Here is an 18,725-nt window from a genome sequence, read left to right on the forward strand (position 1 = left end):
CTTTACATTATGAGACCATATTACCAATCTTTCTTTACTGAGTAATTAACATAGTGAATAAAATAGCTTACTTAAGCCGCTAGTATACGTCATCATCAGGTGCTGTTTTCACTGACTGTTGGAAATATGGGACCTATAATTATCTGATGCACAAGCCTCGCTGCAATGGTCTTTATAGAGTCGTCTCTGCTGTTAATATCCTCTGGTGTGGCGTTTCTGATAAGCTAGCTGAAAATACTTACATTTTATAGTGAACAGCTAGGCAGTGATTAAACTTTGAAACGGGAGTGTCTGATTCTGGAGGCGGCCGTGAAGGCAGCAGCCGTTGACCGCCCCCACTGCTGCGGCCGAGAGCAGGAACTGAGGAGAAGCAGCAGCTCTTAACTTTGTCCGCCCTGGCTCTCCACGTCAGTACGAGCCGACAGGGCTTTGTTTCTGTTATGCATAAACGCCGCCGCTTCCTCGCTGAACTTACACCCAAAGTTAAGAAGTAAAAAAGGTCTCTTCGGAGAAGGACACAGCACAAAAGAAGAAAGAGGCAGAAGGTAGGAGAGAAGTTGACGCTCCGTCCGTCGTCATGTTGTCGGTACTTGTTGAGTTAGCTGTGTTGTAAACAACGCTAATGTAGGCAGGGTTAGTTAATGTAATCTAATGTAGGCAGGGTTAGTTAATGTAATCTAATGTAGGCAGGGTTAGTTAATGTAATCTAATGTAGGCAGGGTTAGTTAATGTAATCTAATGTAGGCAGAGTGCTGTGGCAGGATAAGTCAGTTTACGTCTCTATAAGTGGCTTCATATTTTCCATAATAACACGGTTTTTATATTTGTGCTGGTTAATGTGTTGCTTCCAATGTGGCTGCCACTTAAAGTAGTAAAGCTTGTGGCATCCACCTAAATAAATAAATTACAACAGTGTTTACCAAATGTTTCATTAGGGTTTTAGTTGTCCACGTGTTTAATTTAGCTTTACCAAACATTAACTTATTAAAACTAACTTTGTGTTTTCTTGTGTCGGGGTCTTCTGCAGCACCATGAAGGAGTGAAGGTAGGAGCAGAGATGGCAGAGCTGGAGATAGACCAGACCAACCTCCCGCCTGTCAGAGAAGGTGAACACTCACTGAAGTTTGTGTTTCTATCACTGAGGGCAGTGGATTGACTTCTGTTTATTTCAGTAACCTAACCCTGAGCCTTACCCAAAACCTAACCATACCAGTAGTGATGCACGATATTATCGGCATGGTATCAGTATCGGCCGATATTAATATTAAATTTCAATATCGAACATTGGCCATTCCATTAAAATAACTCGCCGATGTAAAAGATGCTGGTTTTGCCTGCAGCGGAAGCGCAACGCGATGACGTCACGGCAGAGAGGAAAATTTTAAATGTCAGCAGTGTTGAAGTTTTATTTTCCGTTGGTGAGGATGTCAGATTCCAAAGATTTATTATGGACTATGTTGAGCCTCGCTACATCGTTCGCAGTCGGAGATGTTTTTCCAACGTAACGTTACCCGAGTTACAAGCCGTCATTGCCGACATCATTGAGAAGCTAATATTCGATAGCATGACTTGTTGGGTGAGTTTTACCTCAGACATTTGGACGTCGTGTTAGCCCCGTTAGCATGATTAGTCTTACGACACAATGGACAGACAAAAACTTTGAACTTAAAAAGTCTGTCCTTCATGCACAGGAGTGCAGAGGATCCCACACTGCAGCTATAGGAACCTGGAACAAGCCTCCACCAGTGAGACAGCATCGCAGCTGACTAATGCTAATAAATAACATTTAACACTTCATGTAATATATATTAAAGTACTATGCATATCATATGGCTGTTACTGAATATATGTCACCAGCTCTTACAGCTGTTACACAATTTTTGTAGCAAATAAGCCTAAATAAGACGGCTATGTTCTCACAAAGGAATCTATATAAAATATCGGTATCGGCATTGGTTATCGGCTGAATAAGTTTTAAGATATGAGCATATCGGCCAAAAATTCAATATTGTGCATCCCTACATACCAGTACATCATATGCGTCAGAAGCATTTGTAATGTGGGGGGGACACACTGTTGTGGAGTCTGGGGGTCCTCTCGTAGAAAATTTTAAATACAACAGATGCCATTTCCTGAATTTTGGTGTGTTTTTTAACGGGTTGTTAAACATCTACGTTTACTTACACATGTAAATACTTGATTCAGTAACTATTTTAGAGACAGTTTCCTCATTCAGCTAGTCCATTTATGCATCATCCTATTTTTAAATTCACTCCTATGGCTAAGATATTAATGTTACACAATTTATCAGTGACTTTAGGGGTGCACTTGACTTTTATTTTCTTAATTTTTTATTTAGTTTTATTTGTAATACAACATTCCATTGTGCTAAGCAATGGTGACACTGAACTGTATGTTTAAAATAAAAATATTAACTTTACCCAATGAGCAGGTGACATTTTGATAACCACCAACAGTAAATTTAGGGGGACATTTTACTTTTTCTGATTTAGTGATAGGCCTACTCATAACAGAAAATGACCTGGCATCATGCAGCCTTCACAACACTAAATTACACTGTGCCAAGCAACAGTGGCACACACACACACACACACACACACACACACACACACACACACACAAAAACACATTTTTTTTTGTCAGTGTTGTGAACCTGCATATATTTATTAAAACAAAATAATTTACAGGTTCCTTCCTACCTTGGTGCCACCACAGTTTCTACTTTAATTCCCTTTCCTTCACAGTCCACTTGGTATAACATCCATCTCTTTTCTCCCATTGTTTTCCTTTCCACTATTCCTTCCCCATCACTGATTTTACCAATTTTACTTTCCAGAAAATTGGTGTTACTTGGGTTCTTTCTTTATAACACTGTATTTCTCCTTCAAGGTATTCTCTATAACACCATCAGCTGGACTTTTCACATCTTATGACAAAAACAAGACAAAACAAGTTCTTCCTGTTCAGACCGGACAAAGCTTCCCAAATATTTGCCACCTTCTGTCATTTCCATATACATTCCAAACAAAGCTAGCGGTGCAAAAACAGACACGCTAGCTAAGATGCTACAGATGTAGCGCTGCACTTCTTTCACGCATCCTATAAAGTTCCCTTAAAGACGATCTGTCCTGACGGTAGGTGCTTGTATCAAAAAAAGATACTAAAAAGGTAACAAAAACCCAGGTGCACACCTAAATCTCTCACCACTGTAGATTCACGAGTGTATGGGAAGTGTGTGCAGTGGTTAATGATCCATACTGCAGAGAGCTGCTTTTTATTCAGCCCCCAGACAGACAGGTCAGAGGTCGGGGTCAGCTACTAAACTGCAGACATGAAGCGTTGGGAATTGTTTTTTTTTGTTTGTTTTTTATTGGTACTGAAAGACAAAGAAGTATTTTGGCTTTAGAGGAACAGGGATATATAAAGACTGGTATTCTGAGTGGAGAAAATAGCTGTTTGATCATACGTTCATATGCAAAGTTGCAGTAAAATGCAGCTCTGACTTGATATCACCTGTTTTTTGTGCATTCAGAGGTTTGGTATGTCTAAGCTGTGGCCTGGGTTTAAATGTGTGGCTCAGTCTTTAACATGTCCACACTAATGAATGGGATAGAAATAGGTCTGCATGTCCTTTTATCAAGGGAGATAATTCTGCACTCCACTCTTGTTTCCACGTACAAAGGGCACGCCGTGTATTTTCATGCTTTATCGAGCAGAGACCAGTGCACAAACAAAGCCAGTAATAGCATCTATAAACTTGTCAAAGAGACAAAAGCGGTAAATCAAATTTCTAATCCGTATACTTATTTTCAGCTTTGCCCAGGCTGATTCTCCCAACTGTACCGTTGGCACCGCAGTTGTCGGGTTAACAGGCCGTTGTGAGTGCTTATGTTTCAACAATTTTCCAGCAGCCTTGTCGCTGTTCACTTCCACCTTTTTTTTCCTCTCCCCTGAAGTGTCTTGGCCAAGTCAGGCCTCTTTGTTTTCACTGCCCCCACTTTATCTGTTCCTGTGTTGTCCGTCTTTTGACTCCTCCTGATAAAACCCAATGTGCTGAGGGAATGCAGCTCCCAGAGGAATTCCCCCACCGCCCACTCGTTCCTTATTTACACTCACCAGCTGACCCCGAGTCCCATGACCCCTCTCGTTTCTTTATTATTCACAGCAAAAAAAGGTCTAGTTCATCCAGCAAGCCGGGTTTTGAACAGCTGTAGCACAAACGGGCAGTTCGGGATAAAAATTTAAGCAAAAAAGGAAAAGTGAGATGGAAAACAGAGGAGGAGAAACGGAGAGAGCGTGTGGGTGGTTGGTGGGAGAATTTGGCTGAAAATAGAACCCTTGTCATTTTCTCCATTCGCCGGTTTCTTCGTTGGCATCCACTTGCTGCTGCTGTCCAAGTAGCTGTGAAAAGAAAGAGAAATGTCTGTTGGTGTCTGATTGGTCGCTCCCTCGAGCTGGATGCCTCGCATAATCTGCATTTTTTACTCCCATTAATTCGCTGTCAGTTTGGTTTTCTTAAGTTTGAAGTCTGATTAATGTTGTACTTCTAGTTTCCGTTTTTTAAATGAATAGTCTGCATAGACCGAAAGAAAGCACAATGCTGTGGATTTGTTTGTATTTTGAGTTTTGTTTCTTTGTATTTCTTTGGTTTTTTTACGCTGCAGGTAGTTTCTGTTGTCTGCTGGCTACTGTGCTCTTAGGAAACAAACCCTGGCATGTTCAGAGCTTTATTAAGAGGCTTACAGTAGTCGCTCCTGGATTTGGACTGAACATATGTTTTTTTTTTTACTGCTGGTCCTAAACGCCTCACTCCCTTTCTCTCCAAACCTGTTTGACGCTCTTTGAAACGCAGAAGAGAAATGTGACCATACTGTGGAAGACTTTGGAAAAACAAGTTAACCCGCCCTTCAGACACACCCACAAGCCAACTCTCACCAAACAATTGTGTCATCTTCTCCGTATTTCCCTCCATCTTTCACACTTCTTTCTGCACTGGACTTAAACTGTTTTGAGCTGTCGCTTTGTCCCGTTGGCTAAAATTGAGACTTCAGCTTTACAGCCAGGTTGCACATCCGTTTAACGGATCGTCTCTAAAGCTCCACAACAGGTGTGTGCGGTAATGGGCATGTGTGCTGGTGTAGTCTAAACTTGAATGAGGCTTATAGGGTCTTTTATGGTGTAATCTGATCTTTTGGAGGGGCTTATCACTGTCTGGGTGATTTATGTATACTTTGTCAGTTGTCACTCTGCAGAAATGTAACCCCCACATTTGTTTTTTCTTTTAGTTGCATCTGTTTTTAATTTTATGTTTAAGAGTTAGAAAACAGCATTTGGTCCTATTTTATTACAACAGTGTATCTCATGGTGGTTTCCCTTCCCTATTTAGAGGACGAATTAGTTAAGTCTTCACTTGGTTGGTTGTAAACTTTTTATGAGCAATACTTTTTAAATTTCCGTAATTACAGAAAATGATTAACTTGGTTTGTGTTTGCTGAAGTTCAAGTGAAAAACTCTTCATTCAGAGGATGAGATCGTTGGCAAAAGTTTGTATGCACTTTTATAAATAACCCACCAAAAGAACTGAAGCGCAAGCGCTACACTTAACAAAAGCACTAAAGCTCCACTGGAAAAGTAAAGTTTTCAACACACACTAATAAACAAGAAAACACCTTGCATTTAAAAAAAAAAGCCACGATGACACCAAAACAGGAATTTGAACAACACAACACAATGGAAAACTTCACAAAATACTTGACAGGGCAGAAAACTAAACAGCTTTTCATCAACCACTGCAGTTTACATCGTGTTGTTTAAGCTTACTTTTTCTAACAGTATGCCTAATAACTTGGGTTTTTGTGTTGTACCAGGTCTTGTTTTATACATTTATATTAATGTATTCATTTGTCCCGGGGGGGAGAGTCAATAGATTTTCTACATTATAGTTGTACTTTTGGATTTGACTCCTTGCTGCCATCATATCAATGAATTTCATGTTAAGAAACATTTTGGACATTTCGTTTTAGGAGCGTACAAGAATGTAAACACTGTAAAGCAGTTTTCCAAGCTGGAATGAGCCAAATGCTTTGTTTTAAGCTCACAGATGGCAGCTGTGGCTTAGAGCAGTCCTCCTCCAATGCAAGAGTTGGGGGTTTGATTCCACCAGCAGTCACATGCTGAAGTGTCCCTGGGCAAGACACAGAACCCCTCATTGCCTCAGATGAATGTGATAAAGCACCGATTAGGCTTTGTACAGATATAGTAGAGTGCTGTATGAATGGGTAAATGAGGGAACAGATTGTAGTGTAAAGAGCTTTGAGTGTCTTGATCAGAAAGAAAAGTGCTGTACAGTTTAAGTACAGTCCATTTACCATTTACAGACGGTGTGTTGCAAACAGACTGCAGGCAACAAGCTTAAAAGATCACATTCAATATACTGTATTCCATTTTTTTTAATATAATTTTTGTTTTAAAATTATGCTTGCTGTTTTTCAGATAGATCAAAAGGAACTAATAAATCATACTTTTACCAAATGTAGGGTTTCTGGTGCATCGTGTTTTGCTTTTGCTTGCCAACACGGTTTACAAGCAGAATATCTGAATATCCCGAGCGTTAGGGCTTTGAATGTTTAACAATTGTTGTCATGTTCTTTACTGATGTCGCTCCTCCTGGTCTGATGGACTCAGTGGAGGGATTAGCAGAAAAACTGTTATTTTTGTGTGGACCTGCCTCTGAATCAGCTAATTTAAAAAAATGGCTGAAACTTTCTCATCTGTCTCTCAGTTCATAACTCAAGATTCAATTCCAGATGTAAAAAAGCCACTCCGGCAGCTAGCTGAGCTGTTTAGTCTGATCACTGTAAACTCTGTGCCTTTAGAAACACATTGGTTCTTTGTGTTTATTTCCCTTCAATTACTCCTGAGTTTGTTTGAACGACGTGGAAACACACGTGGGTTGGAGCGCGCAGAGGTTCCTGCAGATTATGGATGACTGCTGTGAGCGTTTGGCTTGTTTTCAATCAGGGCCAACTGTCCACTTAATGTTCAAGCTGTTTAAGGTTAATGATCGATCGAAGACTAAAGCAAAACTATGTGTGACCACCTGAAGATCTAAACTGTTTTGGTCAAAAAGTGGAGTTATTTATTAGGAATCATATGAGCTATTGGTTTGTTTTCCTGCTTGAAACAAAAAACTAAAACATTGTTTGTTTCCTCATCAATAGCTCTCTTTTATTACATGTATCTTTTGGAATCATAGGATAGAAAAGACTTGGTTTGTCTCACTGTAGTTTGTTGTTGCAAACCAGACAGGGTGACAGATGGTGACAGATTTCACTGGTTTTGGACCAGCAGCACCGTCCTGAGCACAAATGAGTCATAAAGTTTGCATATTTATTGGGTAGTCAATAGTCATCGCATTCACAGAGGCAAAAGAATAACTTGCAGCTACTTTTTTAAAGTCCTTCAATAAAAGTCTGTTGCTGTTTTATGTTGTGAGAGTCTACAGAAGCACTGACATTTGGAGCATGTGACTTTATGACATGTAGGTGTGAGTTTACTGCTGTTTTTCAGTTCAGTGAGTTTAGGCCGAGTGCTCGTTCCATCCAACTAAAGCCTGGTGGAGGGAGCATTTTAAATATGGACTGTACTTACGGGTATATAACACCTTTCTATCTAATCAAGACACTCAAAGCTGTTTACAACACAATCTGTGCCCTCACTTACCTCCACACACATTCATACACTCTATCTGTACAAAGAATAACCAGAGCTTTATCACATTCATACACTGATGGGACACACATCAGAGGCAATGAGGGGTTCAGTGTCTTGCCCAGGGACACTTCAGCATGTGACTGCTGGTGGAATCGAACCAACAACTTCCATTGGAGAACGACTGCTCTAACCACTCAGCCACAGCTGCCCCTTTAAGTGAAAAGTCTTACATGAACTCTGCATGTCATTCATGTCAGGGTGCAGTTTTAGTTGACATTTTACATGTCACTTCTTATTCTTTGTGTTATGAACAGATATCACAACTCAACACAAAGTTCTTTGGCTCTTTCAGAGGCTCAGCTCTTGATCAGGATTGAGCCACAGTGGAGTATTTAAGACTTCCTTTTGTTTTACTTAGCGTGTCCTTCTGAAACTCCTCTCTTTAATAAACACTTGTTTCCACCTTCCTGTCATTGTGGAGCGTGTTATAACTGCGTGATACTGAAATGTTGTCTGTTGCTGCAGTTTGCCAGAGTTTTGCCGTGCTGGAGGATGGAGTGTTGGCACACAGCCTGCAAGAACAGGAGAGTGAGTATAATAATAATAATATATATATATATATATATATATATTTTTTTTTTTTCCATTTACCCTTTATTTATACAGGTAGTCTCATTGAGCCACGAGAACTCATTTTCAAGAGTGACCTGTTTAGGGAGCAGATGGGAGTTAAGGACCTTGCTCATGGGCCCAGAGTAGGGCGAATTAGGGTGGGGGCAATTGTGGGTGCTTCACCTACCCCACCCACAATTTTGATGTTGTCGGGGCCGATTCCTGAACCGGCGATCTTCGGATCACAGGCCCACCTCTCTAACCTCTGCGCCACCACTCCCCCATAACAAACCAGTTATGTTCCACTTTGGAGTAAGCTGTTTGGGGGAAGAATCAGTTTTGTGTTGTGTGTTTCCTTGACTGATGAAGCCTTCTGGATGGGAGGGGAAACGTTTCAGCAAAAAAAGAAACTGTCCAGATGACCTGACTGAAAATTGTTGTACTATATTTGTAGCAAACAACTCATTTATTTGAATAAATGAACACATTTAATTAAACTGTCAGATGTATTAGTGTCACATAACTTATGGATTTTAATTGCCTATTTGATCCATGAAAGTCATTGTTTAATAATGCTTTTGCAGTAAAGAGTCATTTTATTTATTTTCTTCTTTAAAGATCTTGAGGAAATCCATTAAGAAACTGCTGTGCCACATTACTGTAAAGTAAATTAGACTTTGTCCTTTCTTGCCCACATTCAATATTAGCCTCTTTTTTTTTGTCCTCCTTGCCCTCAGTTGAGCAATACTATACCACCAATATTATGAAGAACCAGCTGGTGCAGAATGACATCCGTGTGGCCAAGAGGATGCAGGACGAGGAGGAGGAGCAGGTGCAGCAGAGCATCCTTCTCCAGCAGGCCTCCAGACAAATGTGAGTGACCCTGCGTGTAACAAATTATACGCCTTACCTTACATTCATTCATTCATTCAACCTTTATTTATACAGGTTAGTCTCACTGAGTCACGAGGATTCATTTACAAGAGAGAACATGTTTTTATTCAAGCTATTGATGTTGGTTGCTGTTTATAAAAGTTGCAGATACAGGAAGTTTCCTTCTGTTTGCAGAGAAGAGCAGGACTTTGAGTACGCTCGACTGATTCAGGAAGAGCTCGAACGATCTGCAGAGGAGGACCTCAGGAGAGAGCAGAATGATGAGGTGAGCAACAACACGTGTTCTTCATTGTGTATGATAATAATTCTACATTGTATTTGTAGTTATTTTTGCAGAAATAGACATGTTTAATTTATACATTGAAACTTTTACCATTTAAACTTCTCAAACGTTTTATAAGTATGCAAAGGGTGAGGTAAAACATTATTTTATATTACTAGCACTCCTGAAAGCCCAACTTAATCTTTTTCCTTTAAAAGGAACTTGTGCTAGACACCCAAGAGACATTGTGAAGTTTTCTACCTCCATGTGGAGTAAAGGCTTGAGTTTGGTCTCTTTTGAATGTTGACACTTGAATGTTATTTTTTCCAAGCAATCAGATTCACTACCACTAAATAACGCATGTCTGAGAATGTACAAAAATTTGGTGTGTGTGTGTGTGTGTGTGTATGACTACAGTTTTGAGTTATTAGCTGGGAAGCCTTGTCATATACTTTAAATTTTGTAATAGTCATGACAAAAATGTTTTCTTCTTTGCACCATTTCTCCTAAAAGTAAGTTCAGGTCTTCTGTATAAACAGTTCTGTATGTTCTACAGCAGGGGTGTCCACACTTTTTCAGCATGCGAGCTCCTTTTAAAGTGACCAAGTCAAAGTGATCTACTATAAGGCCCCGTTGACACAGAACAGCCTCTGGAAACATTAGTGTTTTTTCACTGTTTATTGGGTTAATAAAAAATGAGCGGGTTTACAAAAAACGCTGTAGTTTCCATGTCAGTCAGGTTGCCAGATAAGAAATTATCAACTATAGTACTGTGGCTTTAAAATGATAGTATTTTGACCTATACTGTCATATGTGCTGCAGATATTCTAAGATGAGGTGTGTGTTGTGTTTGTTGAACATGTGCACAGAAAAGGAGGAGGTAATTAAGACATTTTAAATTTATCTGGCAACACTGATGCAGGGCTCAGCTGCATTCATTGCACATGCAGCGTCTGCATGACAGTTAGTCCAAACTGGTAAATAGACTAATGTAACTTTGGAACTGGATTTTATTAGTTTTGCTCCTACGTGCTGAAAAAGAGTGAGCAGCACAAAACACTCTGCTCTCTGCTGTTTATTAAAACTGTTGTTAGTGCAGAACAACTTTGGACTGCACCGCCTGTAGTGCACATGTGCCACTTCACAAGTGGAGCATTTCACACCTCCATGAAGGGTTCCCCTGAAAATCTCCACTCTGAGACCTGGATTGAGAATCTTTGGTTTCAGAGAGAATGAGGGCTGTTGTCTGTGAATGAACGGCTGAACGTCTCACGTCGTGTCAACTGGGCCTCAGACTGGCTGCCCTGGATGTCAATCAAGTGACAAATAGTAGTGAGGATGATGTCTATTTTCTTAATGCCATGTGATCTACTCATAATACCTTAGTGATCGACGTACTGGGCACCTCTGTTCTACAGGGATGCTGCTCTTTGTCGGTAGTTCCCTACAAACGTCACTGAGATACAAGTGAATGTCTTCACGACTGTGAATCAGTTTCTTCTTCAACAACAACCTAGACGTATGGAATGTGTCATTTGTTGTTGGTTTTATTTTTTCAACTTTAGAAGCCTAGCGTTCCTTGACGATGCCAGAGTTTTACATTAAGATTATCTTATGCTGAGAAACAAGGTGTTAGCATTTGGTCAAACCTTGAAATTACCATTGTGTGATATCATGAGATGTCAGTTCAGTAGTTTGTGTTATAAATGACTCTCAGCTACTACCACATTAAATCTCAGTTCAGGTTGTGTAAGCTTGACTACGATAGAGCGAGTCCGCTAAAAACAAACTGCGAGGTATCGAGGGACTACTGTACTTGGAGAAGTCAAAGTAAATGAACACATTAGACAACAGAGCCTGTAATGGTGTCACCTGACATGTGGGATGGTTATTGCACTAATATTCCAATATGTATGTGTAGTTTTGTTCTGAACTGATGCACATGGAGGCATTAAGTTTAAAACAAGTCTGTTTTAAAGTTTATAGAGAATGATTAAATCTCTGTAGAGGATATTTCTGGAAGACTCTGCACTTCCTAGTGGATCATTGATGAATAAAAACAAGCATTTTTACTACTTATTTTTATCATGTTTAATAGGAAATCTGTGGCACCCATGAATTTAATTTTGTTCTCGTTAAAGGGATGACAGAGCTTTGACACCTAATGGTGATGTGAAACTTTCCTCTTAAAACTAATCCTTCTCCCTGGTGTCATGTTCCTGGCAGTAATCGGAGCATGATGGCATAACCCTTAAAGTGATAATCAACTTTTCATGTATCTAAGAAAAGTACAAAAATGTTTTTTCAACATTTATTTACCCTAAATAGATTTGATAGCCTAGACCACAGCGTTATGTTTAAATAGAGGAGTAAAATTATGATGCAGAATGCACTGACATCAGTTAGGTGTTGGATTTAGTTTAAAGTATAATACAAAATATGTATAAAATATTTGAAAATACTAATTTCACAAACTGTAAAAAATGATTTGAATGTTTTTAATTATTATATTTTACACATGATGGTAAGTGTTAAGTTTTAAATGTGAACACTGATTATTTAGAGAAGCAAAATGCTTTCAGCACTCAAACCGAGAACCTCAGGAGGCACTTGGAATGATCTGAGAATGACAGAAAGTATCATTTGCTCGAAGTTTGACACGCCTTCTCATAATGATTCATGTCAGTAATCACTGACAAATGAAAAACAGTGGGCCTGGGATGAATCCACGTCACCCCAGGAGGGTTGTATGAACCACGCCAGCTGTTAACCAGAGACACAAACTGTTTGTTGCTCCTCTGGATGATGACTCGAGCAGTTTTTCCACTAATAGATCCCAGACGAACTCAAACTGCCAGTATCCTATACAGAAGCCTCTCGCACTGCATGTGAATTTTTGCAGGATGTGCACAATTGACCCATAAAATGTCAACGCATGGTGCACGGTGGGCCAAAATAATTGTGCTGAACTGACGAGTGTGTGCACCCCTTCAGTTAATGGCTGCTCTTTGCCTTGAAAAGAATGATTTTAAAACGACACAAGATGGGAAATTTATTAGCGTATATAATGGGTTTCTTTTAAAGCTGTCATCGGGTTAATAGTGCATGAGTATATCAATAATACAAGTAATAATGAATTATAGAAGTAAAACTTGTGTAATTTTTTTTTTAGAGCTGCACAATATTAGAAAAACTTGTAATGTGGGACAATAATAAGTGATAAGCAGCAGTTGTGAGCCCCTCTACAAAACATTATAGTAGTCCCTCGCTACTTCGTGGTTCATTTTTCATGGACTCACTCTATCGTGGATTTTCAAAGTAAAATTGGACATGACACACAAATGGCTGATTGATGGATGAGCCATACGATTGACATGGAATTTATATGTAAAATAAATTATTTTAAATTTAGCCCCTGCTGCACCTGTGTGTGTGTATTAGCAGCCTAGCATCTCGTTGCGGTCTCCTGTTTGGGAACATTATAGCTTTCTTGTTAAAAGACAAGTGAACAAATCCAAAGCTGTGTGTCGACGTTGCTTCACGGAGAGTGGATCAGCAGCAGCAACACGTCTAACTTGTTAACTCACTTGAAACGACATCATCTGAACGTGAACGTCTCTTCTACAAGCAAGAAAAGCAGCTCGTTGCAAAGACTGATAACAGCAGCATTTAAACAACCTTTATCAGGTCATTCAGATCGGTCCAGAGCAATAACACAAGCTGTAGGAGATTTTAAAGCTCTGGATCTACGTTTCTGTTGTTGATGCGCCAGCTTTAAAGTTATTGAGCCCCGCTACAACATCCCATCACGTCAACACTTCAGCCAAAAAGTTGTAGCAGCACTTTATAAAAAAGCTAAAACTGATATTGTCAACAAGCTCTGGACCAGATTAAAGTCCTGCCATGATGATGATGACCGAGAGATTCAACCACCTCATAACAATCGTTCAAGAACAGGTATTGTTGTTTTATTATTATTATCTAATTAACTTTTTTTTTTATTTTTATTATAATCTTAACTTTTTTTTACCTCTTTGTGTTTTATTTCCAGTCTGGGACAGAGACAGCAGCTGAGTCTTCCTGTTCAGGGAAATCCACCAGTGATCACCTCCGTCTATGAAGTCAGTGATGAGTGAACTCTGAACTTTTCCAGGGACCTGTCCCACCTGTGGGAGCAGGTCCAAGAGGCTGTGAGTAATGAGGCCAAATCCAGCCACACTGCAAAATTATCAAAGCTCTACCTCTTTATTCCTGCTACTGTTGTTAGTGAGTGGTTTCCTCTACCGCTGGAGATAATGTCACTGCAACTAGATCTGTGATTTTGGCAGAAAATGTGGACAAGTTGGTCTTTTTGGCCAAAAACTTAAAACGTGATAGTTAGATTGTAAACAGTCTGTTGCTTATTGTTCTGGTTCTGACTGTTATTGTATTTATTAAGATTTTCATTATTGTTAGTATAGTTTATTTATTGTAAAGAGTGCCGTTTATTTAAAATATCATACAAATGGGTCGCTTTTATTTATTTTTATACAAACTTATTGTTTACTTAGCCTATTTTCAAAATAAACATTTTGTAAGTCTTTATTTTGTCATTTTTTGTACCGAAAATTAACCGAACCGAGCCCTCCTTGAAATTGAACCGAACAGAAATGTGATTTTAGTGTACCGTTACACCCCTAGTATACATACAGTGGTCCCTTGTTGATCGCAGGTGTTGGGGACCATGTCCACCCGTGATCAGTGGAAAACCGTGAAGAAGGGATACAGTAGTTCAAGTTCAGTAAACTTTGTCATGACGTGTGCCAGGCTGCAATCACACTCATCACCTGTTACTCCCAATCTCCCACATAACTAAACAATTTAAATGTAAATCATGTTTTAAACAAACAATCCATGCAGCATGGATTGTTACAAAATCATTTAAACTAATTTATTTAAAATAAACAATCCATGGCTCATCCATCAATCAGCCACTTGTGTCAAGTCCAATCTTATTTTGAAAATCTGCGATAAACGAACTGCGAAGTAGCGAGGGACTACTGTGTGTGTGTATATATACCAGTGTTTCCACTTGATAACTTGCCATGGAGGGACGCTCATCTCGTCCGTGATTTTTGTATGGAGGGGTGACGGACGGCGACATGTCCTGAGCTGCGCAGCACCCTGTTTATACCGACAGTTTTAGAGGTGGGGGGGTGGAGAGACAGAGATACCGCCGCGCTGTTTGCACCGACAGTTTTAGAGGTGGGGGGGTGGAGAGACAGAGATACCGCGCGCTGTTTGCACTGACAGTTTTACAGTTTTGGAGCAGAGGAGAGAGACAGACACATCTCAGCCGCACACTGTCTGTACCAACAATTTTTCATTTTTTAGTGGGGGAGACAGACGCACAACATTGCACTGTTTGTACCGACAGTTTTCGAGTGGGGGGGTTGTCAGTGTGAGGGAAGAGGCTGCCTTTTCTTTTTAGCTAGTGCACCCACATTGCGAGCTAGTTTAGCATTATGTCAGTGCCGACAGGTGGTTGGTGGTGGGGGTGGTGTTCGGTAGATGGGGCGCTCGGCTCTGTTGACGGGGCGGTGCGCCCCGCTTGTATAATGGGAAGAGAAATGCCGAGAAGGACAAACATTGGCTATCTGAAATAATTTGTTTGACAGATGAAAGTTTGCTCCAACTGGGTTTTTAATGAGACAGCGCTCCAAAACACAAGTTTCATACCATTATTTACTCAACAACATGTTAAAACGGAGTCTAAATGTAATGGGGCAACCAGATGGCAAGCATCAAGAAAACCTAAAGAAAAGAAGCGAGCCCAGCTCTCGAACTCTCCAGCTGGTCTGCAGGCCTGTGCCTCCAGGCCACTCCAGCATCATACTTTTCCTTACACTGCAGTTTCCTTTTTAGTCACGACTCCCATGAAAAGCTTATTGTTTAGAGGTCGTGAGCTTCATTCATCATTACTGAAGGGTTGGGGCTTTCTGTATACTCCATGTTAAATGTCAAAGAAGACAACAAGCTGATATAATCAGTATTAATGACATGCCTGTGACATGTTTTTGTCAAAATACAAGATTGCAGTTTTTTGTGCAGGTTTGGGAGAGTTTGACTCCTTTCTTCTCCTCTGCCTGGTTAATATATTTCCTCATCTTGTAAATGCAAATTACGCCCTAAACATTAAAGAACATTAATTCTTTATAAACAAGCATATGCTGTAGTACAGAGCGTGACAGTTCAGCAAACATTACAAATTAAGCTCTTACTAGCAGGTAGTAAACTTCAATTAAAATAACCGATAGGCACATTTACTTTTAAATTCTTCTAATTTTCTTTACCAGTTTTCCTCAAATTGAGTCAAGATTGTAGAAACGTTACATCGCAAATAAAAACACTGAATGTCTTTATGGTTTCCTTATGGAGTTACCACACACCTTATTTACCACGTTGGCTCCAAATATGCTGGTCTTTACCGTTGTCTTTCAGTGTTAAAGAACGAGTGTGAAAATATATTACTTATTTGATCTAATTGTTCACTTTTTATTTTCACATTGGATGATTTCAGCCTTTCAATGGAATTTCCAAATTCATGCTCCAAATTTTAGGATATTAACATCACATGAGGTGGTGTTGGAGAGTTTTTAGCTCATAAAACTGTTTACAAGAATCTTAGCACCGTCTTAGTACCAGCAAACTGTTGTTTTTCCACTACTCAGTATGCTGTTACTGGGAATTAGTTTTGTATGGTGGCTTCTCAGGTTGAGGAAGTCCTTTTGGATGAAGGACGAAACGTCTCGGCACAAAAACAAGAAACCGTCCAGATGACCTGACTGAACATTGTTGGATTTTCTACCTGGATTATTGAGCATGAACTTTGATGTTTACAAGAAGTTCTGGGTAACAACAGAACAGACCAGTGAAGGGTGTGTTTGAGTTGTTCTTTGTTGCGGCAAAGTTAGCACGATTTAAAGTTGAAGTGAAGAAGAGATGAAGATAAGAAAATGGTTTATTATGCACGAGAAGTTTACACTGTGCAAATATCTAATGGTTACTGGTGGATTTTTTTAACAGGCAACTGCAAACAGTGTTTGGTTCTGACCTTAGACACCCAGAATGCATGCTGTTATTAGAGAACAAGTGATATTTTTAACAACGTCTTGTTTTGTCTTGCACCTGCAGAGATGTATTTATGTTCATTTTAAGATCAAATGAACTATTAGTGCTTCTGTAATGCCTATACCTTCCCTAATGAGTGGCTGATTTGATGTGTTGAATAAATATTTGTCTCCCTGTAGACCGTCTTTAATTAGGGAACAGAAGGTGTCATGCTGTGTGCTTTTAAATGCCAGATCCCCGTGGCTCTGAACAGCTAACCTGTCATGGCAAACTGCTAATTGTGTGCTGATGCTGGCAAAGTGGATCTGATTGCAGACAAAAGGAGCTGTGCTTGCTTTGTGTTATGATTTATTTTGCAAATAAAGTCCACAGAGAGATATTTCATCAGTTCTGATAGAATGTGCTGATTTATGGAGAGCCTAATTATGCAGCACAGAGGTGTGATGCTTCTCCCACTTAAGATTCTTCTGCTCTGGTGACCTTTTGTGACTATTTTTCCAGGTGAAACCGTCCCATCAAACTGCTTTTGTTCAGAAAGAAACTATTAAATGTTTTTCATTTAGTCTTTTGAAATGAGTACTTCACATCTCACCGACTGATGTAATTAATCTAGATTTATGAGGTTAGTTAGGTGTTTATTTTGTTGTTTGTCAGATGAAACTACAGAGCTGAGAAGATTTAGTGAAAACAAAGTAGTGAGAATAAATGGTTGTGCAGGGGAAGACTGTTCCTCTGGACAATGTTGTAACATAAAAACAAACAAACAGGACAAGAAAACTAAAAAACGTTAATCCAAAGATAAAAGTGTTGTCTCCTTTGTGTTTATTTCGGTAAGTTAGTTTCAGTCAATGCTGTGGGGCCATCTGCTGGTTAAAATGTCACACATTAAATGTCTAATTCACTGTTTGTTAGTGAGCGGATCTTGATTTCAGGTCTTGAAGTTTAGAATTTGAGACGTAGGAGAACAGCAGGCATTCAAGTACGTTGCCCCCCACATCACCTCCATCCATTGTTTCCCCATCTGTGCAGTCAGTGACTTCAGACTAATGGAGCATGGACTCAGAAGCTGCTGCAGTGTCCTGCAACCTTAAAACCAGCTTCTGTCAGTATGTCTTCCTCTAGCATGGACTTCAGCACCTGGTTAAGCTTTGGGGGTCATAACATTGTTTTCATTTAAAAAATAAGTCACATATTTTACTCAAATCCATTCACTTGGACATTTTGTAGATGGTTAGTTTTTTACAGGTAATTTCTACGTTGTTTTTAAAACAACCACCAACACAAATCTAACTCTGCACATTATTGTGCAGTAAAAACTGAGTGTTTGCAGGCCTTAATGAACTGTTTGACCAGACAGGAAGCATGAAGCCAACAAGAGAACAGTCTATTGAAAAAATGGGAGGATTTAAAACGCCTTTGAGAAGGTCATCCAACATGGAGCATGGCAAAACATGTCGGTTCTCTCAGCTTTTAGCAAAAACAAAGTTTAGACGGCTGTAAAGCACAGACATGAGGTATGACAATGGAAAAAGTTCAGCTTCAAAAAACGCTGAACGTAGTCTGCTTTTACTATAGGAAATGTACAACTATGGAAGACGAATGAGCAGAAAGTGGCACAAGCTGTTGGAGTGTGGCTGTTTCTGGGTTACATGTGTGAGCTTTGACCTACCTTACGAAGCAGAAATTCATCTAGAAAACACAACACTTTTTCTCCAGTCCTTGCTTAGCTTGATATTATATTGAATAACCTTGTATAAATAACTTGTGGTTATTTTAGAAATCCTTTAAAATCGGTATGGTAATTTTTTTTTAAGGAAATGGCCAAACAACTGCAGGAAGAGGAGCAGAGGCGCAGAGAGGCGGAGTCTTCTAGTGAAGGTACACCTTAAGTTTTACTATTTTATTCTCATATATATTGTGTAACAGAATTTTACCGTAATTCTAATATACAGTAGTCCCTTGTTTATCGCAGGGGATCCGTACCCTGAAGCCCCATGATAAGTGAAAAACCACAAAGTAGGGATAGTAGTACAAATAGCAAGTAGTTTATTTGAGTATATACATATATATATACATATACGTATATATACATATATATACATATATACATATA

The 18,725-nt window shown here is 39.5% G+C and overlaps 1 protein-coding gene across 1 annotated transcript in view; it reads left to right on the forward strand.

Moving 5' to 3' along the window:
* Positions 1-346: 346 nt before the first annotated feature.
* Positions 347-18,725, forward strand: part of ccdc187 (coiled-coil domain containing 187) — a 24,344-nt gene continuing 5,965 nt past the window's right edge. Inside the window, exons 1-6 of the mRNA XM_037684031.1 lie at positions 347-545; positions 1,028-1,106; positions 8,260-8,322; positions 9,084-9,219; positions 9,415-9,505; positions 18,427-18,490. Coding sequence (XP_037539959.1) covers positions 1,058-1,106; positions 8,260-8,322; positions 9,084-9,219; positions 9,415-9,505; positions 18,427-18,490 — 403 coding nt within the window. The 5' untranslated portion in view covers positions 347-545; positions 1,028-1,057. The remainder of the gene's footprint in view (positions 546-1,027; positions 1,107-8,259; positions 8,323-9,083; positions 9,220-9,414; positions 9,506-18,426; positions 18,491-18,725) is intronic.

The sequence above is a fragment of the Nematolebias whitei genome, chromosome 11 (assembly GCF_014905685.2).
Source record: "Nematolebias whitei isolate Nwh7 chromosome 11, NemWhi1, whole genome shotgun sequence".
Lineage (NCBI taxonomy): Eukaryota > Metazoa > Chordata > Actinopteri > Cyprinodontiformes > Rivulidae > Nematolebias > Nematolebias whitei.